Consider the following 26,630-nt stretch of genomic DNA (forward strand, 5'->3'; position numbering starts at 1 on the left):
TTAAAAAGGAACGTCAGCAAAGGCAATTTCAGTTGGAATCTCTGGAGGCAGCTTTGGAAAAACAGAAGCAGAAGGTAGCATAATTACTATATAGCACATCACTTTTTGAAAAAAAATACCATTATCACATTTCTCATAAGTCTTGTGTTGATTAAAAGCTTGATACTAAAAGCAGACAGGTTGGTGTCTGCTTTTAGGTCTTTATTTCATAACTAGCTGTTACCTGAGGAAAAACAAGCATGGTAACCAGAATCACCCAAAATGTTCCCCATTCTTGGAAATTAAAAGGGCAAAATTTAATAAGAGTATTCATACGCCACAATCTGTTGGTATCTTCATGTAGGGAAACAACAGAATGTAGTTCCAATTCTTTATATTTGGAAGCATGTATTCCAGTGTTTCTGTTTGGAAAAAAACCCCTTCTATTAAAAAGAAATTTTATTTTACATTAAAAGGGATGTTATTGTGTTTTGTGTAGCTCCAGTTAAAGTTAACTTGGTGTTCAAAAAAATTAACCCACAATATTTAAACTGGTCAAAGGCAACCCTTGGCTCATAAGTCATATGGGTGGCACAAGAATGAAAACCTTATTTGTTCAATTTCCTTGGATATAGTAATGGAAATGAATTCACATGCATTAAAAATTAAAATTGTATGCGACGTTTGGAAGGCTTAAGGACCAGAGCAAAAGGTTTATGGAGCCTTGAGATAGTGGTAAATATCTAGGAGCTGAGGTAAGTATAACATAGTTTTCTACTTTCATCTGATTTTTAAAACCGAAATGCCTAAGAAGACTGAGTCAAGAGTAGTAGACCTGCTTAAATTTTCTTTCAGCATTGTTCATTTTTCATCCTATTGATTCTCTGTATGCTGTTTTATCTTAGTGGGGAAAATACAGGGGGTTTATGCGATGGCAAAGGCAGCTTGGTACCTGGAGGATGTGAAAGAATGTCTCTCTTTTTATAAACTGTAAGGATAATATTTTTTTTCTCTTTTTCTTATTTTAATTTGCAGAAAGAGAAGTAGAGCTAGTTCATACCTGGTTTAGCTCTTGGGGACTTGGGCAGGCTGGTTTAGTGCCCAAAGATGGTTATCTATGCCATGAAATAGGAAAATTAGATAGCTATCTATTCTCTGTAACCATATGAATCAAATATTATAAAAAACTGAAGCCTACTATTACATTTCCATAAAATATAAGTCTACCAAAACTGGATATATATTAGTTGGCAACAAAGATATGTAGGCAATTTCAGATCTCCAATAGCCACATTGCTGCAGCTCAGATTGGCAGCCCTATGAAATAGGAACTTAGAATCTGTGGTTACATGCTCATGGATTCTTTATTTTTCTTTTATTAAGGTTGATAAGGAAAAAAATGAAGGTGCAACCTTGAAGAGAGAAAATCAGAATTTGATGGAACTTTGTGATAACCTAGAGAAAACCAGGCAGAAACTTTTTCATGAATTGCAGATGAAAGAATCACAAATTAACTTTCAAGAAGGACAGCTCATTTCAAGCAAGAAACAGGTTGAAAGTCTAGAGCAAGACTTTAAAAGGTGAACATCTTTTTTTTAAGGAAGAGAGTAAATAGGAATGGGTTGCACAGTTGCATTGGTTAGCCAGAACCAAAACCATTGCCATTGTGTCTTTAGCAATAGTGACAAAGGAAATTCCAAATCCAATCTTATTCCATTAAAGGCACTTGGTTTGATTGGAATAGTATTCATTTAGAGGGCAAAGCTACTCATTTATCATAAAAAGTTAAAATACTTGGAAGCTTTTAACTTAAAACCTATATAAAAAAGGAACATTATAGCAGAGTCTAAAATTATACATGGTAAGAGGAAAGTGAAGAGAGACTTCTGTCTTTCTGATAATAACTGCTTGTAGAATGAATCAAGACAAAAGGAGACACCGAGCCCATCATTAATCTATTCAAATTGCTATAATAAGTTGGAATGATGGCCACCAGTTTCCACTGCTTTAAGAAATGATTGGATAAATTGATGGAGGACAAAGCTATTAATGGATCCTAATTATGTTGGCTATGTTTTCCTTCTAGTCGCAGTGACAATGTGCTTCTCAAGATCATTTTTGGGAAAACCAAAGCTGGAGGGTATTCTGTCCAACTTACGGTCATTTCATAAGCATGTAGTTTACACTTTGAATGGAATACTGATTAGATTGGCCTTTGTTCTAATGTAGAAAATATCTTTAATGTTTTTTTTTAGTTACTAATGAATTACATAAAACAATACCCTTTTTCAGCTTTGTTTTATTTTTGCAAATAGGAACATTTTCCTGGGAAATTATACTATCCAGTCTATCTAAAATTGGCTCTGAAAAAAATGGGGCTTAGCATTCCAAACTGAGCATTTTAATAGATAAAATATTTTAATAATAATTATGTGTGTGTGTGTACACGCACACACAGTATATATTTTTGTTTCATCAGAGTAGGATAAAGTGGTCTGGATCCAAATGAAGGAAGGCAGTATTAAATTGCAAGCCTGTAATATTCTATATTTGAGATAAAATATTATTGATGTTTTACACTGAATTCACTGGTACAAGTAATTTCTTAATGTGTTCCTTGAAATTCAGTCAGTTTAAATTCAGACTTAAATTGTTTTGTTGCTATCCTAAATTTCTATCCCTTTCACTAACAAAAATAGATACAAATCTGAACTGGAAAAACAACCCAAGACCTTTGCCAATGGAGAGACATCTTTTGAAAACACACCACAGAGAAGCAACACTGGTTCTCCAGCAACAAACTGCAATGGTATAAGAGATACATGTATATATGTATATTTTTCCCCTGGGAATCTTACAGATATAATTCATTCTTTACTGAAAGCATCTCAATTCAATATCTTCATCCTTTTTATCGTAAAAGGTTTATTGTGACATTTTTGTTCAATATTAATAGATTCAAAAATCCAAGAACGTGAAAGAAAATTCTGCAATGAAATTGAAGAAGGAAAACCCCTGGAGGCAGAACCAAAGAGCATGACAAGTCAAGTAAGACTTTAAAACCTGTGTGGTATCCATACCTACTAACTGATTTGAAATAAGAAAGGAATCATGATTAATACATAATTTTAAAGTCAGATTAGAGGTAATAAGTGAATATCTTTGCTAATGTTAGTAATCAATCATAGGAGACAATACATGGCTAATTATTCAGTCTTTTTAAATTTATAATAACCTTGAATTGATAAATTGTAAATTTATGAAAATAATTTAATGGGCTAAATTTAATTTTATCAGATATCAATTACATCCTTACCTAAACAGAAAATAAATTTAATTTGTGAAGGAGGGTTGGGGATTTCTGCATGATTCAAGACATCTCTTTTGTACATTCACTGCTCCAATCTCTCATACCCAAAATCTGGGTGAAAATGTTGGCCCTGCTAAGGGGGATGGAATAGGATAGTGGAGGACTGCAGATGACTTCAAGTCGTTCATATGTGAAAAACTAAAATCCAAAACTATGTTGTTTTTTTAATTATTCTCTACTGAAGCATCTTCTTTATTAAGTCCATTTTCTCTCTTGCTTTTAGAAGAAAACTAATGCCTTGCATTCAGAAGGTAATTTAACCCGTAGAGAAATTGCTCGGCACCAAGCTTCCTCATCTGTATTCTCATGGCAACAAGAGCAAACCCCAAGCCACCCTTTGTCCAGCCATCAAGAAACTCCTAACAGTGGGTCAACCAAATCAACATTTCCTTTGGCATCTGCAGTAACTCCTAGTCCTAATATTATAAAATTAACCAAGAAAGATTTCATTAATTGCAATGTCTCCAACAGCAGCCAGGACTCTTCAATCGCTCAACAACTGGAAACTCAGAACCAAGGTATTTAAAAAAATATTATAAGCAACTTATTCTTCATATATTTGACAATGCAATCATTCTTCTGCAATAGACAGCCACTTTGGCTAGCAGTAAAGGTGCTACGGTAGGACCTAGGAGACTGATTTGTAATCCCACCTTAGTCATGAAAGCTGGCTGGGTGACAAACTGGTTGGCAATTCCTGGCAATCAATGGATGAACACTTGGTTGATCTGAAAAAAAAAGAGGACCCAACATTTGTGAAAATAAAATGCTAGAAAGAAAAAATACATTTTTCTGCAATGCCACCATAATATTATCCAACGAACCCTTCCTTTTGCACATTCATAAAACAAGAGAAGAGTATATCCAATCTCTTGAGCTCTATAGAGTGGGCAGGACTCAAATATCACACTTTTTGAAGGGAGAGCACGAACATTGAAAATGATATAAAATAAAGCTTCAGAGTTTTAGGGGCTGCCTAGACCTGTAATACCCACTTTCAAAATCATCTTTTCCCAAAACAATATTTTTTTGTCATTTTGAATGGGACTAAGAGGCAGAATGGGGACCTTAATCCCGTGTCCCTTAATTCCCCAGCACCAAAAGAAATGGATCCAAAAATGTCAGCATGGTAAAGTGCTAATATTATTCGTTGCTACACAATGGGAAGATGAAATGTGGCTTCCAAGCTGAAATTGATCATTTATGCCTAATTTGCTGCTAGAAGATAAGAACATTACAAGAAAATGTTATGATTTATACTGAGTATTGGAATAATGGTCTTGGTCTAGGGGAAAGGAAAGGTTTCAAGCCAGAATTTGTCATGGAAACTGTAATAATTGATGTATCATTTTCACAGAAATAACATGCAGAGTTTTCCTTCGGTGGGGTTACACAGGTTTTTCTTGGCTGAGATTATACTAGGCTTTTGAAAGATCATGTCCCTAACCCGTGGCACAAGCTAGGACAAAAACTATTCTTGTTTGCATTTTCTTTTAATTAAAATTAAATATAGTTAATAGGATCCCTTTCCAATTGGGGATTTAATGATTTCCTCTTTTTGATGTATTGTGATCAAAGCATGACATAATTTGGTAAGGATATTAAGAGATCTTCTATATTCTGAGGGCCTTAAATTGGGTACCACTGTTCAGGAGCAGTATAGATTCTGCCTGTGAAGAAATCCAACACGTATCAAGGTATACTGTACTTATATTTTATGCGTATAATTTTTTATACGTAGAGCTAAGGTGCAGAATTCGGGAACAAGAAAATAAATTACAAATTCAGACACAAGACATGAAAGCAAAGGTAATGAAGCTTCAGGATACTCAGCTGCAAGTGGAAAAGATGCAGATGGAATTAACAGAAAAAGAGAAAGCTCTGAACAAGGCTAGAAATGAAATAGTTAAAATTAGTATACAACTGGATCAAACGACTGATCAGGTAATCTGCTTTTAAAAATCTTGGAACCTTTTAAAATTCCAAAAACTCTTGTATGCATGCAAGACCAACGCTAATTGAGTTAAATATAACATATTATATTATATATATGATAATTATTTGTCTGCATGAGCTGTGTTTCTTAGAGAGGATTTGCATAAACTGTACCCATACGGTTTACTAACCCTAATTGGTTTCCTAACCCTAATTGCTTGGGGAGGAGAAAGGACCAATGTTTATACTGCACTTACGCTGAATGATTGAAGATTGCTGTTTTGAATAATACTTGCAAATCTCAGCTGTTTCTCAAGATGTTCTTACCCTGATAGGAAAAGTAAACTTCAGTTTTTATTGTATTGGCCTCCTTGCTTTCCCTTTCCAGCCATAAATACAGGTAATGCTCAACTTAAAACATTTAGTGACCATTTGAAATTACAATGGCACTGAAAAAGTGACTTGTGATCATTTTTCACACTCACGACTGTTGCACAGTCTACAGAGTCACGTAATCAACATTCAGACACTTGGCAACTGGCTCATACTTATGGTGGTTGCAGGGTTCCAGGCTCATGTGATCACCTTTTGCGACCTTCAGATAAGCAAAGTCAACGGGGAAACAGAATTCCCTTAACAACTGCAGTGATTCATTTAACAACTGTGGGAGGAAGGATTGTAAAACGGGACAAAACTCACTTAACAACTGTCTTGCTTAACAGCCTAAATTTTGCACTCAATTGTTATAAATCGAGAACTACCTGTATATATTCATCTTTTACTTCATTAGAGCCATGGTGGCACAGTGGTTAGAAGGCAGTACTGCAGGCTAATTCTGCTGACTGCCAGCAGTTTGGCAGTTCGATTCTCACCAGCTCTAGGTTGACTCAGCCTTCCATCCTTCCGAGGTTGGTAAAATGAGGACCCAGATTGTTGGGGGCAATATGCTGACCCTGTAAGCTGCTTAAAAAGGTCTGCAAAGCACTGTGAAGCGGTATATAAGTTTAAATGCTATTGCTATTAACTGTTGGTCTTTCTGCCTTTATTTCAGGAGTTCAAACGATACTGTGTAGCATTTCCATCTATAATATTGCTCCATAGCAACAGTGCTCTGAGACGTCATAATTAGCCAAAGTCATCCAGTGAGCTTCCATTATAGATTGTAGATTAGATCCTAGTTCTCTGCATTAGCCATCACATCACTGGCTGTTTTTTTTTCTCTTTTACCAGATGAGTACCAGAAATATTCCCTATCTATGTTACCTTTACGTTCTCTCTTTATAGCTTACAGCAAAGGAGAAAAAGTTCAGAGGACTCTCAAATGAGCTAAACTGTCAGAAGCAAAATTTTGAAAGTGCACAGTGTGCTTTACAACAGAAGATTAAGGATAAGGACCAAGAGGTAAGATGCCGCATTATAGTTACAGGTGGTGCTTCTTACAACCATTTAACAATGGTTCAAAGTTATGATGACCTTGGAAAAGGTGAGACACAGCCTGTATTTATGACTTTTGCACCACCACCATGGTCATGTGATTAGAATTCAGACACTTGGCAACTACCGGTAGGTCCCCTTTACAACTGGTTGCAGCATCCTATGGTGATATGATTGCGATTTGCTGTCTTTTTTTGTCAATTTCCAGCAAAAATTTTCACTGGGGAAGGTAGACTTCCTCAGCAACTGGTTGCAGCTTTAATAGAGAAGACATTGAAGGAAGCATATGCTTTCTTAATTGAAAAATAATATTTGAATAGTTAACGGGAAACCTGGGAAATCTAATCTTTTGAGAACTTCTGGTTTTAAAATTTAATGTTTATAAGAGAAAATATTCCATGTTCATCAGCATTCTTCATTTCCTGATGTCAGAGTTCTAGTCATCTGGAATTTACAGGAGTAGACAGAATTGTCCCAACAAAGAATGTGGTTTGAAAGCCCATGTGTCCATAGGTTGGTGTAGTTAGTATAACAGACTAACTAGCAATTTTAAATACGTTCAGTTTTGTGTCAGCTTTTGCCTCTCACATGTAGAAAAGTTTCCAGATAAGTATTAGTGGAAAATGCTGGTGTTGGTTTTGCAAATAGTCTGTAGCATTAGCAGGAATATTTACTCAATTCCAAAAATTATACAGTTATGGCCTTATAAGAGCTTTGGTGGCATAGTGGTTAGAATGCCAGCAATTCGATTCTCACATGCTCAAGGTTGACTCAGCCTTCCATCCTTCATGAGTTCGGTCAAATGAGGACCCAGATTGTTGGCAATATGCTGACTCTGTAAAGTGCTTGGAGAGGGCTGTAAAGCACTATGAAGCAATATATAAATCTAACTGCTATTGCTATATATATATATGCACATATATTCTATTAGGCATTTTTAGGCCCATTTATTATCTTTGCATTAGATATCACAAGCAAAACTAAATTCCTGTGCATGTGCACAATCCATGTATTTGTTGACAGTGATCAACAATAAATGTTGGAAAACATCTATTTTATTTTTAGTAGAATGTGATGTCAAACACGCACATTTTGGCGAATATCAGGGACAAGATGAATAGTTTAGTCTAAATGTGTCATTAGATATTGCCTTAAGTGAATGAAAAATCGCCAGAGCGCGAGACAAACGCTGAAGAAAAAGAAGAAGAAAAAGAATGAAAAATGTTTTTTGCTAGAAAGATTATTTTTCATTTTCTTTCTTCTAGTACTAGAATTGTTTTGCAAATTTATTTTCTTAATTGTGAGCGTTGAAATATTTTGAAACCTTGCTAAAATGACTGAAGGAAAAGGAAGCATTAGATTTTATACACAGTACATATAAGATCTTACTAATTTGTAACAAGTATAACATTTTATATAGGAATATATCATGATTTCTGCAATATTTTAATTTAAAGTATAGCTACAAATTAATTTTCGAAGAATCTAGAGCTGTCCATTGTTTCTGGACAGAAATGGTTTTTGTTATGCGACTCTGGCTGTTCCATGATTTTTAAATTTTGAACCAATAGTGAACACCCAACCTGGGCTGATAAATATATGACTCTCAGCCCTAAAATTCTTATTTCTGTATAGTTTCTCCATCATTTATATTTTCAGATGTGATCCAGGTATAATTACAGGTAGTACTTGATTTATGACTGTTCATTTAACAATAGACTATAATTATTATGACTTTGCAAAATGTAGCACCACCATTACTACTGTATTCCTTTGATTTCAATATGGGTGCTTGGCAATTATTTTGCATTTATAACTAGTTGCCAAATGCCCCACGGTCATTTACAATCTTTTCTGCCGACTTCAACAGACAGTCAATGGGAAGCCAACAATGAAGGTTGCAAGCTGCTGCTACCTGCTGCTTTTAATGGCTGGCTAAAAGAGCTGCCTCCTAAGAGGAGCTGAGTTCCTTCAACAGGTTGCAGAAATTTTTGCTGTCTTGCACTTCATCAAAGGAGTTCCTTTCTGTGCACAGAGGAGGAGCTAAACTCCTTTAGAGGGGTATAGAAATGGTTTGAAAGCCTGAAGCTTTTAGCTCTATTCCCGCACCCTTCTATCCCTGGAGAGAAATTAAATTCCTTTGGCAGGCAGCTGTTTCAGCCACTGCCAAAGACAAAAGGGAGCTGAAATTCATGCAGAGAACAGAGTCCATGCAGTAAGATAAGGAATGGGGTGCCTCAAAAGCAGGTATGGGGGGAGGCCCTGGAAGGTCCAGAAAAGGCCACACACAAGTATTTTTCTCCTCAGGGACTAAAAATCCTGCCTGGATTTTAGCAAGGAAGATTTTTCAGCTCCTGATGGAGCCTTCCAGAATCTCCAACATCCCCTTGAGGCACCCTGGACTCTGTTCAGTTAAAACATATGTGATTGCTTTACAGTGACAATCTGGAATGTGTACACCTGCTGAGTGAAGCAGTCTTGTGGGTAGTCACATGATGTCTTGCTTAATGACTGCTTCGCTCAGTGACAAAGTTTCTGGTTCCAATTATGCTTGTAAGTCAAGGACCGCCAATATAATACCTTGGGGAACACAGATGTTTGATGGTGAAAGATTTGTGTTTCTTGAAAGCTGGATTTTTCAAAAAAAAAAAAAAAATTAATGGACTTTTTCTATGAGTTTCTGTTTTTAGCAAAAATATTTCTCTACTATGTACTGTTCAATATGACCACAAATTAAAGCTTTCCATCTTTTATTTATAGATTTTCACAACAAAACAGCAGTTTGAAAAAAATGCCAGGGACTGTGCACAGAAATTAAATCAACTTGAAGAGGCTACACAAATGATGCGGTTGAAGGAAAAAGAATTGAAAGAAAACTATGAGGTAAATTAAAACTGTAATAGCAATTGTGCACTTAGAGCACAGATGAAACAAGATGGAACATCTAAGCATCAGTGTATCCTTAGATACCAAGCTTCCTGTCCTCCTAATGTTTTTAAAACAATTCTTTTTTTTTTTTTTTTTTTTGAAATTTTATTTGGGTTTTCACAAAAACAAAATACAAATAAAACATCTTTTTTGAAAATAGCATGGTCCCAGGTTATCACTTCTTCATACAGACACAAAACTCAATTTCATGCTCATTTTTATATTCTATTCCATATCTTATTACCATTTTATATTTTCTACATAGTTTTTCCCCTCTTCTAATTTTCTCAACTTTGTTTTGATTATCTCAATTCAAATCATTATATTTATATTTTTGTCTGTCCTGTTACAATTTCACATTATCTTTTCTTATTAAACAAATTTTTCCCTGTAGTTACCAATTAAAGTATGACACCTTTATATCCTTTAATTTTATCCATTCAAGCTCTTATTTAAGCTTCAATGTATAGCTTTAAGATTATAGCGTTCAATATAATACATGACTTCCAATCAAATTCTGCTTGGTGCATTCTTAAAATAGACACTATATTCTTAAAAAGAAAAAATTATATATATATATATGTAAATAAAACACATTCCATTCCAATTCAATTCTATCATTAATATGCATTAAATTCTTAACATCTTTAACATTTCTTTTCAATTGAATATCATACTTCCTTGGGAACACTTATAAACTTTCCATAGTTAATTCTTTTTTTCTCTCCATATTTCTCACTTATATTTTTATAAATCATTACTAATAATTAAAAATGTTCCCTTTTAATTCTCTCAATCATTTTAATTCATGTATTTATTAACAAACATCCCACTGCATTACAATAAATATTTTATCCATCATCATATTTTCTAAAGTTATTTCTATTTGTAATATAACAAAGCTATCTTATGTACCTTTGCAGAATCCCTTTTACAATTAAATTTTCACCCATCTCTAAACAAATTTATGGTTATAATCCTTATATCTTTTCCCTGTTTCTCCATTTCTTGTTTCTGTCTTTTACAACTTCTTTTCCTTGCCTTCTTCCTCCTCCTCTTCTCCCTCCCCTTTTTACCCCCTCGTCTCTCTACTTCTAACTCTCTCATCTGTAATCCCCTCTTCTGTTGCTTTCTAATATTATACCTATCTTTCAAATTGTTCTTCTTTTTGGTTGTTTTTTCTAATCTTAAACTTTTCACTCTCTTTCCCCCCTTTTCTTTTTTCCCCCCACTTAAAATTATTTGATCATTAAAGATGGCTTCTTCTTTGTCCCAATCTTCTTCTTCTGCAAGCGTTTCTTGTTGCTTCTCATAGTTCCAGATCTCCATTTCTAAGAATTGAAACACGAAGCCAAAAGAACTTCTCCCTTCTTGTGCGTCTTCTTTCCATTTTTTAAGTTCCGTTTTCAGTTCTTCTAAGAGCGATACCATTTTAAAAACTTTTAAACAACCACCCAATTAATTTTAGTCATCTAGATGCAAAAACCAAAAATCACCAAGTAATCCAAATAATCCAAGGCTGTTTCTACTTGCTTCTTTTTTCCACTTTCTCTTCCTGGGGTTCTATTATTTTGTTACCAAGTTTCCATTAAAATGTATCTTTGAGGAATCTTGTTAAAATTTAACTGTAAGTTCCTTTTAATTACAGTTCCATTTCTTAATTCCAGGCAGTCTCCTCCATTTTTCCAGATCTTGCCCTTCTATTCTTTTTGTTAAGTTTGGAGAATAAGGAGACCAGACATCTGACCAGTGACTTCAACTCTTTAATAATAACAGGAATCAGAATGGAACAGGGCGAAGCTATGGGCAGCAGTAGCCCTTTTATAGGGTTAGCTGCTACCTTATTAACCAATGAACTTGCAACAGGTTCAAACTATTAACCAATAAGAAGTATTCCCAAAGTGGCCAATCAGGGTCTAGTTCTGGCCCAATCCCAAGTTGTTGTACAAGGACCAATCCAGTCTGCAGGTTTTCAACACCTGATTTGCATTTAGAATATCAACTTTTATTGATTCACAACACCCCTCCCCCTTGGGTTCCGTTTGAGGGGAGCTGTAATAAAATCCTCAAGATAGGCAGGCCGTTTGGTCTGCCTGGATGATTTCCAGGCTCCACCGGGTTTTGTCTAATGTCCGGTTCCGGTGGAGCGTTTGGATGACCTTTATTAAATTCTATTTCGCTGCACGGCGATTCCGTGCTGCATTCGCTTTGGTTGTCTCTGCTACTCCGTGTTTCTTCGGGTTTAGCAGTTCAGTTTCCCCCGTATTAGAGTTCCCTGGCAAAGTCAACTCCCTTCCCGCTTCACGCTCCGGTGTTTCGCTGGGCTGTAGGGCCTCTGTTGGCCCGCTATTAATTGTATCAAAGTCACCCTCCTCGATGCTTCCTCCCCCTTGAGTTGGAGAAACCGGGGGGCCATGACCGCTGGGTGGTAATCTCGACCGGAGCTGGTCTATGTGGCGTTTCCACACCCTCCCATCGTCTGTAAGCAGGCGGTAAGATCTAGGCCCGGTGAGGTGGGTAACGGTTGCGGGTATCCATAGCGGGTTGCCGGAAAAGTTTTTGGCAAAGGTTAAATCGCCTATCTTAAATTCCCGGCATTTGCTGCTGGAACCGAAAGGCTTTTCTGGTGCGAAAGCGGGGTGGAGCCGGTCAAGGTGCGATCGGAGTTTCCGCCCCATAAGAAGTTCAGCGGGCGTTTTGTTGGTCACGCTGTGAGGTGTGATGTGTTGCAACAAGAGAATTCGGTTGATTTTCTCGTCGATGTTGCCAAACTCCATTTTGTGAAGGGTCTTTTTTACGAATTGTACCATGCATTCTGCACGTCCATTCGCCGCAGGGTGCGCGGGCGAGGTTAACGCATGGCGGATGCCCCGATCGGCAAGATATTGTTCAAAGGGCAATGCAGTGAACTGAGGGCCGTTGTCCGAGACCAACACGTCCGGAAACCCGTGTGTGGCAAATAGTCTGTTTAATTTATTAATAACTGAGTCTGTTGTAGTTGTGTGCATTCGATGAATCTCGAGCCAGTTAGAATAGGCGTCGACAGTAATCAGGAAAGTGTGCCCTTTGGTAGGCCCCGCAAAGTCAATATGAATACGGGACCACGGTCCCCTCGGCGTTTCCCATTCGGTTGGGCTTGCTTTAGGTGGGGCGTTGCTGACGTCCTGGCAACGTTGGCAAGTAGCGACCCAGGCCTCGATTCGTTTGTCGATTCCCGGCCACCAAGCGTAGCTGCGTGCGAGTGATTTCATCCGCACAATACCCGGATGTCCCTCATGCAATACCGCCAAAACAGTCTGTTGCAATTTGTCAGGGATTACGACTCGATCGCCCCATAAGATACAGCCTTTTTGGGAAAACAGCTCGGTTTGGCGGGCTTTGAAAGGCGCCCATTCAGGTGCTATTTGGTCCGTCAGCCACCCCCGTTCAACCCAGCGGAGTATGTGTCGCAGAACTGGGTCACGTTTCGTTTCAAAAGCAATGTCTCTAGCCGTCAAGGGTGGTGCCTGTAGAGCTTCGATCTGGAGCGTTGAGATGGTTGGGGCTGGATCCACAACAGAGTCTGGAAGCGGTGTTCTGCTCAATGCATCAGCGTGGAGAATCGATTTCCCCGGGCGGTGTTGCAAGGTGTAGTTGTAGGCCGCCAAGAATTCGGACCATCGGGTCATTCTGGGGGACAATATATACGGGGTTGGTTTATTACCCGCAATGATCCCCAGTAGCGGTTTATGATCAGTGATTATTGTAAATGAACGGCCATAAACATATTCATGAAATCTTTTAACTGCAGCAACAATAGCTAAAGCTTCTTTGTCCAGCTGACTATAATTCCGTTCAGCTTTAGCTAAGGTTCGTGAAAAACGCGATGGGGGCTTCCGCTCCGTTTGGTAACACGTGGGCCAGGATTGCCCCAACCCCAAAAGCGCACGCGTCGCACGTGATAGTGAGCGGCAGAGTCTCGTTGTACTGCATAAGTACTGAATCCGGTTAGCAATTTCTTTACTTGTTGGAAAGCATGTTGTTCCGTTGCCCCCAAACCCACGTTGCTTTTTTGTCTAATAGTCTATGCAATGGTTCAGCTACTGTTGCTTTGTGTGGTAAAAAAACATTATAGAAATTGATAAGTCCAAGGAACGCCTGTAGGTCTGCCTTGTTCCTTGGAGTGGGTGCCTTTTTAATTGCTCGTAATTTGTCTTCAGTGGGATGAATTCCCTGGCTGTCCAGGAGGTATCCCAAAAATTCTACTCTTTCGGTATATAACTGGCATTTATCCTTTTTTTACTCTGAGGCCTGCATTCTGGAATCTTCGTAAAACCTCTCTGAGTCTTTTTTCTAGAATGTCTCTGTTAGGGGCGGCGATGAGTACATCGTCGAAATATGGGACAACGCCTTTTATTCCCTGTAACAACCTTTCCATTAAACTCTGGAAGATTCCAGGGGCGACGCTTACCCCGAATTGGAGCCGGTTGCATTTAAATGCGCCCCTATGTGTTACGATCGTTTGTGCCTCAGCTGTGGTTGGGTCTACCGGCAATTGTTGATACGCCTGGGCTAGATCTAGTTTGGCGAAAACTTTCCCGCCGCCCAGGGAATGGAGCAAATGTTGTACTACCGGTACTGGATAAGCACTTTGCTGTAGTGCGTGGTTTAATGTAGCCCGGTAGTCTCCGCAAATTCTTAAGGACCCATCAGGCTTGATAGGCGTCACTATTGGGGTTTCCCAACGGGCATGGTCGGTGGGTTCCAGTACGCCCTGCGCTATTAGCTTATCGAGTTGTTCGTCGATTTTAGGCTTCAAGGCGAATGGTACCCGACGCGGTTTAAGGCGAATGGGTGCTATCTCAGGGTTCAAGTTAAACGAGATTGGGGTCCCCTTATACTTGCCTAGTCCGTTCGCGAAAACGTCTTGGAATTCTTGCACGAGGTCTTCCTCCCAATCGACACTTTCGGCCTTGTGCACTCCGGCTACCGTGATTCCGAGCAGCTCGAACCATTGAAGGCCTAGAAGACTAGGCCTGTCTCGATCCACAACAGTCAGTGGTAGTGCGACAGTGCAGTCCTTGAATGAGACCTGGACTCTGTGGGACCCGACAACGGGAATTCTGTTTCCCTGATAATCTTTGATTATAACCCTTTGAGGGTTAAGGTCTTGGCGGTGGATCGCGGGAATGAGCTGTTGGAGCGTTTTCCACGACACCATCGAGAGGGAAGATCCCGAGTCTACCTCCATCACGCAAGGTTTGTTTTCGATGGCGACCTTCACTCAGATTTTCCCGGCATCAAGGGATGTAGCGTGGCCTATGGTGATTGTTTGGTGGGTCTCTTCGCGCCGGGTTTCTTCACGCCTGGTGGAAGTGGTGGATGGTTTGTTTCTGTAGGAGTGGTTCACTTTTTCTCGGTGTGTGCCGAAGAATCCGGAAGACTGGAATTCGGCCTGTCGAGGTTTGGAGTTCTGTTTGCTTCTGCAAACCTTTGCGATGTGACCGCGTCTCCCGCAATGGCGGCAAAGTGCGTCAAGGAATTTGCAGCCGGATCGTGGGTGATTTGCTCCACAGCCGGCACACGGTCGAAATGAGTGTTGTGAGGACTGGTCTCTCTCCGTTCGAAGTCGGTTGACCTCTTCCTCATCGCTGTCGGACGGGGACTCTAGGTCTTCATGGTGAGTTGATACCGGGTGTCTCTCTGAGCGAGGCGAGGTATCAGTAGCGAGTTTACGTTGCGGTGCGTTGGTGCGGCGCATTTGGGCTGCTGATTTCTTTGTCGCCTCTGCTGCCGAGGCTTCTTTAAGGGCATCGGTGAGGCTGATGTCCCCTTAGCCATAATTTTACTCTGGATCGTGCCGTCTTCTAGGCCCAGAACCAGGCGGTCCCAGAGGGCTTCTTCTAGGTCTGCAAATCCGCAGAGGCCTCCTAGGTTCCGGAGGTCCGCGATGTAATTGGCAAGGCTTTCGCCCTTCCGTTGGTCCCTCTGGTAATATTCGTGTCTTCTTACTAGGGTTGGCACAGAAGGCGCATAGTGAGCCCTTAGTAGCGGCTCGAGGACGTCCCAGTCCATTTCTTTTACCTCTGCTGGCTTGGCAAGTGATTTTGCCATCTTAAACACGGTTGGCCCGCAGTGAGTTAGAAAGATAGCTCTTTTTTTGCCGGTTGTTGCATCTTTCAAATTGTTGGTCTCCAGAAACATCTGGAACCGATCCATGTAGGCCTCCCAGTCTTCGGTTTCTGGGTTGAATGGAGCGGGTGGTACGGCACCGCTGGCCATGTTGCCATTGATGGTGCGTGTTCGACCACGTGCTCTGCTAGTTGCTCTGTAGATTAGTCAGCTCTTCGGTCTCCGTATCCCACCTTCGTCGCCAGTGTTAAGTTTGGAGAATAAGGAGACCAGACATCTGACCAGTGACTCCAACTCTTTAATAATAACAGGAATCAGAATGGAACAGGGCGAAGCTATGGACAGCAGTAGCCCTTTTATAGGGTTAGCTGCTACCTTATTAACCAATGAACTTGCAACAGGTTCAAACTATTAACCAATAAGAAGTATTCCCAAAGTGGCCAATCAGGGTCTAGTTCTGGCCCAATCCCAAGTTGTTGTACAAGGACCAATCCAGTCTGCAGGTTTTCAACCCCTGATTTGCATTTAGAATATCAACTTTTATTGATTCACAACACTTTTTTTTTCTCCTTTCAAGCTTTTAAAAACTTTTAAATGTCCAGAAATCTTTATTTATCCCTTTGACTTTTATTTTCAGCTTAGATGCCTATTAATGTCAAAGTGGATTTTTTTTTTCAGTTTCTTGCTTAAGTCTCTTAGCTGTCAGTATAAGGAAGGGAAGAAAAAAAAACCTAATCCTTTCCCTTCTCTCTCTCCTTCGCAGCTTCAAAATCTTCTTTGGGAACAATGTTGTTAAGTTTAAATTCCAGGGTATCTTATTTGTTGCTTTTGCTGTTTGACCTGGTCAACCAAAACTTTCTCTTCTTATCTTCCTCCTGCACATTCTTTTCTGGTCAAGTTCTTCTTTGTGGTGGCCATTTCTGACCACCGCTACAACCGCCTTCGGGAAAGGGAGTAATGGCCAGCTGGGGAGGAGAGATGCGGCTCTCCTCAACCCTGCAGGCAGTCTCCCCCCTCTTCACCACCTCTACGGGGTAGCTTAGCCCCGAAACCAGCCAGCTCGGGGAGCTCCAGCGGCAGGCACGGATCGAAGCCTCGGAGAGACGAGGTTTCGGTCTGTCGCCAAAGAAGCTCAAACTGGAAGGCATGTTTTTAAAACAATTCTTGAGCATTTTGACATATACTGCAGAAGAAATCAATTAAAATAAAGAAATCTGAGATAAAGGCTCTGTTTAAATAAAATTTCCTACAAGGATAGTACAGGGCCCCCTGGCATGGCTTTAAACAACAAAGATGACAGGTCCCTAAAACTTAACATTAATAGATTATAGAAAAGTTGATATTAATAAAGCTATCAACCTGGAGGGGAAGGATAATGAAATGTCAAGGAATGATATATATTTGAGAAGTAAATTAATGCAATAAGTACATTAGCAAAATGTTTGTTAGTTGTGATTTCACCATATCTTTTCTCTTTTCTCAGTGTTGATAAACATGCTAATATTTTTGTTTGTTTCTGGTATGGAAACTGTAGCAACTGTTCAAGCTCTAACAAAATGTAATAGAACCTTTTGGCACATTCAGCATCGCCTTTTGGACAGGTTGATATTTCCCAGAACTCAACTACCGTGTTTCTCACAAAATAAGGCCGGGCCTTATTTCTTTTTGACCCCCGAAAAAACGGCTAGGCCGTCTTTTCGGGGGTGACTTAATTCCCCCACATTGCAACCTCGGGTGGCTGGGCAGCGACAGCTTGGATGTTGACCTCGGCGTTGGTGGGGCACTTTGTATCGGGAGACCTTCCGCCACCGTTGCTTTCCCTTCTCCCTTGCTGCCGTGCCATTTAGAGCAACGCCATGGCATTTGGCGCAGCCATGTGCAGCCAGCCAGGGCTCCTCCCTGCAACTGGAGCCCGGCAGAGACACTCGGCTTCAGGCACTCCTGTCGCCGCCTTCCCTTTGCCTTTGAAGGTAAAGCCAATTATTTTAAAAACAACACCCTACTACAACAAAGCCTCCCCTGCCCAAGAGGGCAGCCCAACCCCATGTGGGGAGGCGAATCTCCTGGGGCCGCAGCGCAGGATCGGTCCACCTCGGGAGAAGCGCCCAGCCACCATCCCTGCCTGACGCCGGGCAGAGCGCCCTCCTTCCCGGCAGCAGAGCTCTCACCAAGGCAGCGAGCACCTCCCCACCGGACCCTCTGCTCATCCCACCAGGGCTGCGCCAAAGCCGTACGGGCTGGGCAGAGCCAGGAAAGCGAGCCGCGGGTGTGCGCCCGCCTGCCAAGCAAAAGAGCTGGACCGACCTGAGCTTGGCTTCCTTCCCAAGTCCCTCCAGCGCGAACCCAAAGGGGCCACCGGGAGAGGCTGCCTGAGGCAGTGATAGTGCCCACCCGTCCACGGACAAGGAGGCGAGGTGATGGCAGCGCTGCTTCCCTGGCCGGCGGAGAGAGCCCGAAGCCGCCCGTCCTTTCCACTTCTTGCCCCGCCCGTCCCCGTGCATCTCCAAATGCGCCGGCAGCTCCAAACGCTGCAGCAGAATGGGCATCAGGCAGAGGCGCTGACTCAGCGGGGCTCAGCTCAGAGGAGGACGCGGTGCAGGCCGTCACCTTGCCTCCCTGTCCATGGATGGGTGGGCGCTATCACTGCCTCGGGTGGCCTCTCCCGGTGGCCCCTTCAGGTTCGCACTGGAAGGACTTGGGAAGGAAGCCAAGCTCAGGTTGGCCCGGCTCTTTTGCTTGGCAGGCGGGTGCGCACCCGCGGCTTGCTTTCCCGGCTCTGCCCAGCCCGCACGGCTCTGGCATGGCTCTGGTGGGATGAACAGAGGGTCCAGCGGGGAGGTGCTCGGTGCCTTGGCGAGAGCTCTGCCGCCGGGCAGGAGGGCCTGCCTGTTAGCTGTGCTGGGCACCCCAGGTGAAGCTCTTTGCGCTCTACCTGGCCCAGGCAGGGATGGTGGCTGGGTGCTTCTCCCGGGGTGGGCCGATCCTGCGCTGCAGCCCTGGGAGATTCGCCTCCCCACATGGGGTTGGGCTACCCTCTTGGGCAGGGGAGGCTTTGTCGTACCGGTAGTAGGGTGTCGTTTTTAAAAGAGCTGGCTTTGCCTTTGAAGGCGAAGGAAAGGTGGCGACAGGAGCGCCTGAAGCTGAGTGTCTCCGCTGGGCTCCGGTTGCAGGAAGGAGCCCTGGCTGGCTGTGCGGAGCTGTGCCAAACGCCACGGCGTTGCTCTAAATGCCGCGGCAGCAAGGGAGAAGGGAAAGCAACAGTGGAGGAAGGTCTCCTGATACGAAGTGCCCCACCAATGCCAAAGTCAACGCAGGCAGCACCATATCCGGGTATGCAACAAAACTACTTCCTAACGGCAAGCCCCCCCGCCATTCCCCCCCATTTCGCATGTTTAATACAGGCCTTAATTTGGGGGGAGGGGCTTGATTTGATTTTATGCTGATAAAACATGCTGGGCCTTCCTATTTGTGGAGGGTGTATTGTTGGAGAAACACGGTACTTAAGCCCACAGTTCACAAAATGTGCACTATGGCAGGGGTCCTCAACCACCGGGCCGCGGACCGGTACCGGTCCGTGGAGCACTCTGTACCAGGCCGCAAAGAATTTTTTTTTAAAAAAAAATGGCGGCTTTCTTCGCCTTCGGTGAATGCTGCTGGGATCGGGGATCAAGGACACAAATGAAAGAAGGGGAGGGAGGAAGCAACCGAAGCCTGTCCTGCTCTCTGGCTCAGCGGCTTCGGTTTCCTCCCGCCTCGTTCCTCTCTCAGTCGCTCTCTCGCTGCTCCACCAGCCCAGGAAGAAACTGCTTCAAAGAAGCCGGGGGGGTGGCTTTTCCTGTCGCCGCAGCTCCTCCGAAGCGCCCGGTCACCCCCACCCCGCCCGCCCGCGCTTCAATTCAGTGCCCCGTTCTGCCTGCCTGCCTGCCTGCCTTCGTTAATGGTTGGTTGGGAACAGCTTCGGCTGAGTAAAAGAGGCGAATAGTTATTATTCTCAGCCGAAGCTGCTCCCAAACAACCAGAAACTAAGGCAGGCAGGCAGAACGGAGCACTGGGTTGAACCGCGCGCGGGCGGGGTGGGGGTGGGGGTGAAACGGGCGCTTCAGAGGAGCTGCGGCGACAGGAAAAGCCCCCCGGCTTCTTTGAAGCAGTTTCTTCCTGGGCTGGTGGAGCAGCGAGAGAGCGACTGAGAGAGGAACAAGGCGGGAGGAAACCGAAGCCTCCTCCCCCCCCCCGTCCTTGAAAAAGTGTTTCTGCTTGAAACCGGTCCCTGGTACAAAAAAGGTTGGGGACCACTGCACTATGGTATCCCTGGAGCACTGCAGCAAACTCACAGGGGCACTGCAAGATAGTTTAGATTGTTGTGACATCCATTCGTGAAATTGTGTTTTGGGCAGTCTTTGGCCTAGGGCACCGTGGAAGAAGTATTATTGGGACCCTGAGAACACCATGAACTAAGAAAGTTGGGGAATTCTAGTTTAAGCTGATGGGGAATGATGTGACCTCATTGCAGTATAGATACATCCGATGCCAGAGTTTCATTTGTAAATACATCCAGTGGCAGAGTTTCAAGCAGCTGCCTGGGTGACTCAATGCCCTCCACATGTGTTAGATTACAAGTCCTTGCTGGATAGAGAAATAGGTGTTGTAGTCTAGTCCACCTGAATTGCAACAGATTGGGAAAGGTGGGTCCAGAGCTGTTTGGATCAGTAACCTTAGAGAATCATATGCTTGCTGATGACACATGCAAGATAAATGGGATAGTTTGGGGAGCGTATAGTGCCTTATTGCTTCTTGGTATATAGTCCAGGGCTAAACAACTTGTATTGATTTTTTAAAATCCTGCAAACTTAATTAACCATATTTATATTCTGGAAGTGTTGAATGGTAACCGTTATAAGTTGCAAATCCCATTCAATGTACCATCTACCTAAACTTGACTTTGATCAAACAGTGGTACCAAGATAATTATCATTAATTGGTCCAGGAGGCATGAGGAGTACTAAAAATGACGAGTGCCAAACAAGCCACGTGACTTTGTTTCAGCTGGGAAGGACTCCCGGTCTGTTCCTTTTCCTATTTTAGTGATCTTCCCAGTCTGGCCAACTTCCTGTTTGTCCTCTGTGGCTGTCCACTTTTTTTTTTTTTGCAGTAACTTTTCTGGCATGGTCAACTTCCCGCCCATTTTTTGTAGCACCCCCCCCCCCCTTTTCCTATCACAACACATCAAGAACCAAACAAACATCTAGTACTAGGACAACATTTTCCGTCAAAATGTGTCAAGTACCAAATGCTAGGAGTTTTTTGAAGTAGTCGGGCACCGAGGTACCACTGTATTTGAAGAGAGTTTTTTAAAATAACCATCAGCTCAATAACTTGTTTACTCTCAAAACTGTTAAACATCAAGAGGCAATGTATGAAGTGAAGTATATATGTAATATCAACAGGTATATTTTGTAAAGATAGAAAGGTATGAAAAGGGAAGGTGGATGGTATAAACTAATTTTAGCCATTTATCTTCCCCGACCCTCTCTTATCGCCTTGATTTTCTTTGCCTTCTTTGTTACTTTTCTCTTGTCTATATAACATTGCTTGCCCTAAGTAGAAATAGCATAATGGATTTGTATGTCAAAAATTGCTCAAATACTTTCAAAGGTGGGTCTCTGGAGAGAACATTGGCACAATCCCCTGATTTTCTAACTATTTTGTTTGTTGGAGAGAACCGAGGCAGAGATTGATCAACAGAATCACCAAGAAGTTCAGCCTTGCTCTGAGGCTGATTTGCTTCAATAGCTGGAAATACAAACCTGCTTTGCCAGCAAATTTCCAGCTTATGCTTCCCATCCTTGTGGCCCCTTCCCTTACACTTGGCTTGGGTGCCTTGGTGCCCATCTGCTGGTAGCAACTCAATGGATAATTGAGGGCTCGAGACCAACAAAGCTCTGCCAATGCCATCTGTTATCTTAGCAGCTCAGGAGTGGGTGGTGTACGAATGCATGTGCCATTTTCTCTTGGAAAGATTCTTTATTTTATTCCCAAGAGGACAAGGTTATAAATAATAGACCAATGGGCTTTTTTTTAAAAAAAAATGCTTTGAAGTTGACAGCAAAGTGACCCCAAATCTTTCACATTCTCTGTTAGCATTAAAAAAAAAAAGGATGCAAAAACAAACCAACCAAAAAGTCATACTTTCCAGCCTCTGTAATGGAAAAGATGCCTGGCATTTGATTTAGAAATTCTCAAGATAACTGAGTATCAAAAGGCTGGCCCCTAAGCTATCCCTGATATCGAACCTTGTCTTAGATGCTGGTTCTACTCCAAGTCCTCTGGCTGTAGTCTAATTTATCTCTTCTTTTTAAGCTCTGAAAGAAATGCAGCTGGATTGTGATGTTCCAGTATTTTTTTTTTTTACCCTATGGAAACCTCACCATGGCACAATTTATTGCAGGCTAGAGGTTTTCTTCATTAGCAGCTGCACTTGGCAGTTGCTGGGAGAGTACACTGAATGTCTATGTAGATTGCCATGTGACAATAGACTGAAAGTATAGGACACTTGACTACTGGAATCTGACACCTGATAAGGATAAAGATATTTGGGTTGGGATTGTAGGTAGTTTCCTTTTCAAGAAAATCTTTCTTTTTTATTCATCAGTTATACTACCTTTTTCCAATTTCATAGGAAATTGAGAAGCAAAATAGCTTTCTCAGCTGCCAGGCTGCTAAACAACAGCAAGAAATTTGTCAACTGAAAAAAGAACTCTGTGTCACTAAACTATCCCTACAGCAGAGTCAGCATTTTGTTGAAGACCTGAAAAGTAAGCCATGGGATTTCTGTTGTGCTTAATAATAGACCAATTTCAATGTAACATCCCAGTGTGACGTACACTTGATAAAATCTCATTCGGATGCTATGGTGCACCATTGTCTTTTAAAAAAAAAAAAAAGCCAAAATTGAATTTGCATTGTCCTGCAATGGAAATTTACCAGTTAGTCAAAAAGCCAAGACCTCACAATTGATATTAGATTTATGAAATAATTATTCTTCTTTAATTATGTATCAATCATGTCATTTTGTCTTGCACTTTTTAAACTTATCTAAAGAAAACTATTTGAAGAGTTCTATTTGAACTCTTCTAAACAAAAGAAACAATAGTTCTATCCAAATTTCATAAATGTGTCATTGCTTATATAATTTGCATATTTCTGTAGTGTATCCCCCTTCATTTCCCTTATATAGGGGAACATTAAAAGATGTTGATGGGAGGTCAAACTGGATAAGTTGGGAAGATAACTCTTATAAGGAGAAAGTATCTTGTATACCTTGACATAAACTGTTTTGACTTCAGAATCTAGTTCATTATCATGGTTTCATTGTAAAGATAACTGCAACATTCAACAAATTGGTTTACATGTTATACCTTTGATATTTCAAACATACTTGTGGAAAACCTGAAGCTACTCGAAGCACTTGGTCCCCATTCTCATGGGCAAAATTTAATACATATCTCCTGTCTTCGATCAATCAACAGTTCAATGCTGTATCCAAATGAAGCTTGTAAACCTTTATTTTTCTAATGCAAGTTGCCTGAATTAGATGCAATGGCAAACTGTAGTCTAATATTTTCTGGAAGCATAAAGATAAGAGTAGTTATCACAGGAGCACAGATTTTATTTGTGGAATGCTAAGGCTTCATAGACAGAAATGGAGCCTGTATTTTGTCGGTTTATATTTTAATCTTTGTATACTAAGCATTTTATATTTTTATGTCTTTTTAATGACTCTCGTTGCAGATAAAAATTGCTCACTGGAAAAGGAATTAAAATTGCTTGAAGAAAAACTGAACAAGCAAGATAATTCTGTCAGTTTAGAAAAAATGAGACTTGCTTTTTCTAATGTTGAACATGAACGAGATTCTCTCCAGCAAATTCTGAAGGACAAAGAAAATGTAATTGAAGAGCTCAATAAGAAACTGGAAAACACGGAAACTCTACAGAAAACTACTTTAGAATGCGAAGACCTTAAGAAAGAGATTATGATTCTTTCTCAGTGGAAAAGAAAAAGCAAACAACTCTTGAATGAACTAAATTTAGAAAAAGAAGAATTAATGATCAAAATACGCAGTTTGGAAAGTGCTTTCAACGCTGAGCAACTTAAACATCAGGAAAAGGAAATTGCTCTCAAAGATGAATATGAACAATTTAGTGAACGGCTAAATATTTTTGAGCAGGTGGTAAGAGAAAAAACAACTGAACTAGAGGCACAAAGAAAAGCCTATAGTGACCTCCAACAAAAAACAGCAATGTCTGAGGAAAAACTACAGAAAGAGAGAGAAAATAATTCACTGAAATTATTTGAGTTCAACAGAGAAGTGGACACCTTGCAGAAAAGACTCAACTCTGAAGCAAATGAAGTGTTAAAAAGGGGGGAATGTATTGTCTCCCTTGAAGCATCCTTAGCTTCTTACATGCAATTAAATGCATTCCTTCAGAAACAGGTTGAAGAACTGGTCCAAACCAGAGATAAAATGGAAAGAAGGTTAGCTGAAAGAGAAGACCCAAAGCAACAAATCTTCATTCAGGAAATGGAGCAGCAGATCAGTAAATTACAAGAAACAGTTTTCCAAAAGGAAGGCCTGCTTTCCAAAGCATTAGCAGCTCTTGAAGGAAAAAACAAGAATCTACAAAAGTTGATTGAGGAATCAAATAGGCAACAAACAGAGATTCTGGATTTAAAACAGAGTAATATGTTGCTTAAGGATTTGGCCCAGCAACTAAAAGTTATGGGCTCAAAGGAGCCAAATGTATCTATCAAAATATCCTTAGAACAAGATGAACCTGAAGAACTTCAGAATGAAAATTCCATGCTTGAGAATACTGTCAATATTTTGGAAGAAAAAAACTTGAACACGAAGCAAGAAATTTCCAAAAGTTTCAAAGAAAAGAAGGAAAGCCTTTTGAAGTTGTCACGAGGAATGCAAGAGAAGAGCTTGTTGTTGCCAGAAGCTGATGAAGAAGTAGAAAGGAAAAGTACAAAGGAAGATTATTTAGAAAGCGTTGGAAGGAATCAGACTTGCCATTTTAACGTACAAAAAGCCATATTTGATACACAAGAGAAACATTTTATGAACAAATGTGAGCAGTTGCAGAATAAGCCAATGTTCTTGGTGAAGAAAAATAATACTTTACTTTTGCAGCTTGAAACAAATGACTCAGTATCTGAAGAAACTAATAGTTTAAGACAGGAGGAAACAGGAGAAAATAACAGGCACTCTTCTATAAATATCTTGCTGCAAACACTAATCTCAGAAATGAAAGTAAGTGAACATGCAGCACTTGACTTTGTTTTAAATGAACCAGCATTGGAACAGCTGAGGGTATTTGTAGAAGAAAGAGAGAATGAACTTAAGAAGTATCAAGTGAAGCTTGAACTGCTTCAAATGGACCTTGAGGACAGAGAAATTTCTTTAGAAAATTATGCTGATCAGATAAAGGACTTGGAGATGATATTGAGAACTAAGGAGATAAAAATGGAAGAAAGTGAAAAGGAAAAAGAGAAGTTGCTGCATAAATTACAAGCACTTAAAGATTTGCAAAATTCAGCCTTAAAGGTAACAGAGAGAAGTGAAGATGATGAATCACCAATGTGTTTCAGTGCTGTTATCAAGGACAATTTTAACCTACAGAAAGATGCCAAGTGTTCATCAGTTCCTCATGATCTGATGCCCAGCCAAAATGATTATCTCCAATTAGTATCCTCCCTACACATGACAATGAGCAAGCTAAATGAGTTGGAGAAAATGTGTGAACACCTGCAGAAAGAAGACTCAACATTAGCATCACAGCTGAAAGACTCACAGTTGGAATGCATCATAAACACAGATATTATGAGAAAAGAATTAATAGAAAAAATGGATAGGCTGAAAGTAGAGACCATTTCTGTTTCTGATCAATTAAGAGAGAAGAGTAAAATGGAATCTGATATGAAGGAAATCCCCTTAATAACTCCAGAAGGTTATGAGGATTTTGATTACGAATATTTGAAATTAATTAACAAAGAAATCAAAACACAGTTGAATGAAGTCAAAGAAAAAATCTTTTCTTTGAAAAACAAATATGAAATTTTAGATATTCAAAACCTGAATATGGCCTTTGAATTGTCAGCGTTGGAATCCTACAATGAGATGCTTAAAGATAAAAATATTGCATTGCCAATAAATCTCAGCAAAGCTGAGCTGGTTTCTTTTCCAGCCCAGATAACACAACGTTCAGACAATAAAGAATTTAAAGCATATGGACATTTTTGTATGGAGACTCTGCATAATAGTGAAGTCTTCCCCTGTACAAAACAAATGTTTATGGAGTCTGATTTGGACAACGGTGTGTCATTAACTGAAATCGGACCACCACATCAAAACAGACAAATTGATCTGGAAGATATTCCTAAACACTTTAATAATGCCGATGAGTTATATAGCAATGATGCCTGGACCTTACCTACTAAACCGATGACTATCTCCAAATATTTTCAATGGGAATATTGTGAAAACTCCTTTAAGGTGCTTAAGGAATCATTCAGATCTGATAAGATTCTGGAAAGTAAGGAACTAGAAAAGATTCAAGAACTGCTCCTTTCTGCAAAGAAAGAAATAGATGGTGCACAAAAACACAGTGTATCTGGCAATGAGCCCTGGCAACAAAAAGTTCATAAGGTGATCCTGCAAGTGGCATCTGAACTTCCAGCTGAGAAGAAACTTCCTGAACTGTTCCTTCAGAAACAAGGAGAGCTACAAAACCTCGATTTAAGTTCTCATCCAATAATTTGTGCTGAGGTTGGCCAAGTAAGTTTACCTAATTTGACTGCTTAATTTGACTGAAT

General features: G+C 40.8%; 1 protein-coding gene across 1 annotated transcript in view; it reads left to right on the forward strand.

Annotated features, from left to right (window-relative positions):
- The first annotated feature begins 1,368 nt into the window (after positions 1-1,368).
- The window catches only part of CENPF (centromere protein F), a 36,107-nt gene continuing 10,845 nt past the window's right edge, over positions 1,369-26,630 (forward strand). Inside the window, exons 1-9 of the mRNA XM_026680048.2 lie at positions 1,369-1,559; positions 2,679-2,788; positions 2,936-3,027; positions 3,573-3,867; positions 5,091-5,293; positions 6,569-6,685; positions 9,479-9,601; positions 22,434-22,569; positions 23,546-26,592. Of these exons, the coding sequence (XP_026535833.2) occupies positions 1,417-1,559; positions 2,679-2,788; positions 2,936-3,027; positions 3,573-3,867; positions 5,091-5,293; positions 6,569-6,685; positions 9,479-9,601; positions 22,434-22,569; positions 23,546-26,592 (4,266 nt within the window). The 5' untranslated portion in view covers positions 1,369-1,416. The remainder of the gene's footprint in view (positions 1,560-2,678; positions 2,789-2,935; positions 3,028-3,572; positions 3,868-5,090; positions 5,294-6,568; positions 6,686-9,478; positions 9,602-22,433; positions 22,570-23,545; positions 26,593-26,630) is intronic.

The sequence above is a fragment of the Notechis scutatus genome, chromosome 1 (assembly GCF_049901735.1).
Source record: "Notechis scutatus isolate UNSWTSFEM ecotype Mainland chromosome 1, rNotScu1.2, whole genome shotgun sequence".
Taxonomy (NCBI): domain Eukaryota; kingdom Metazoa; phylum Chordata; class Lepidosauria; order Squamata; family Elapidae; genus Notechis; species Notechis scutatus.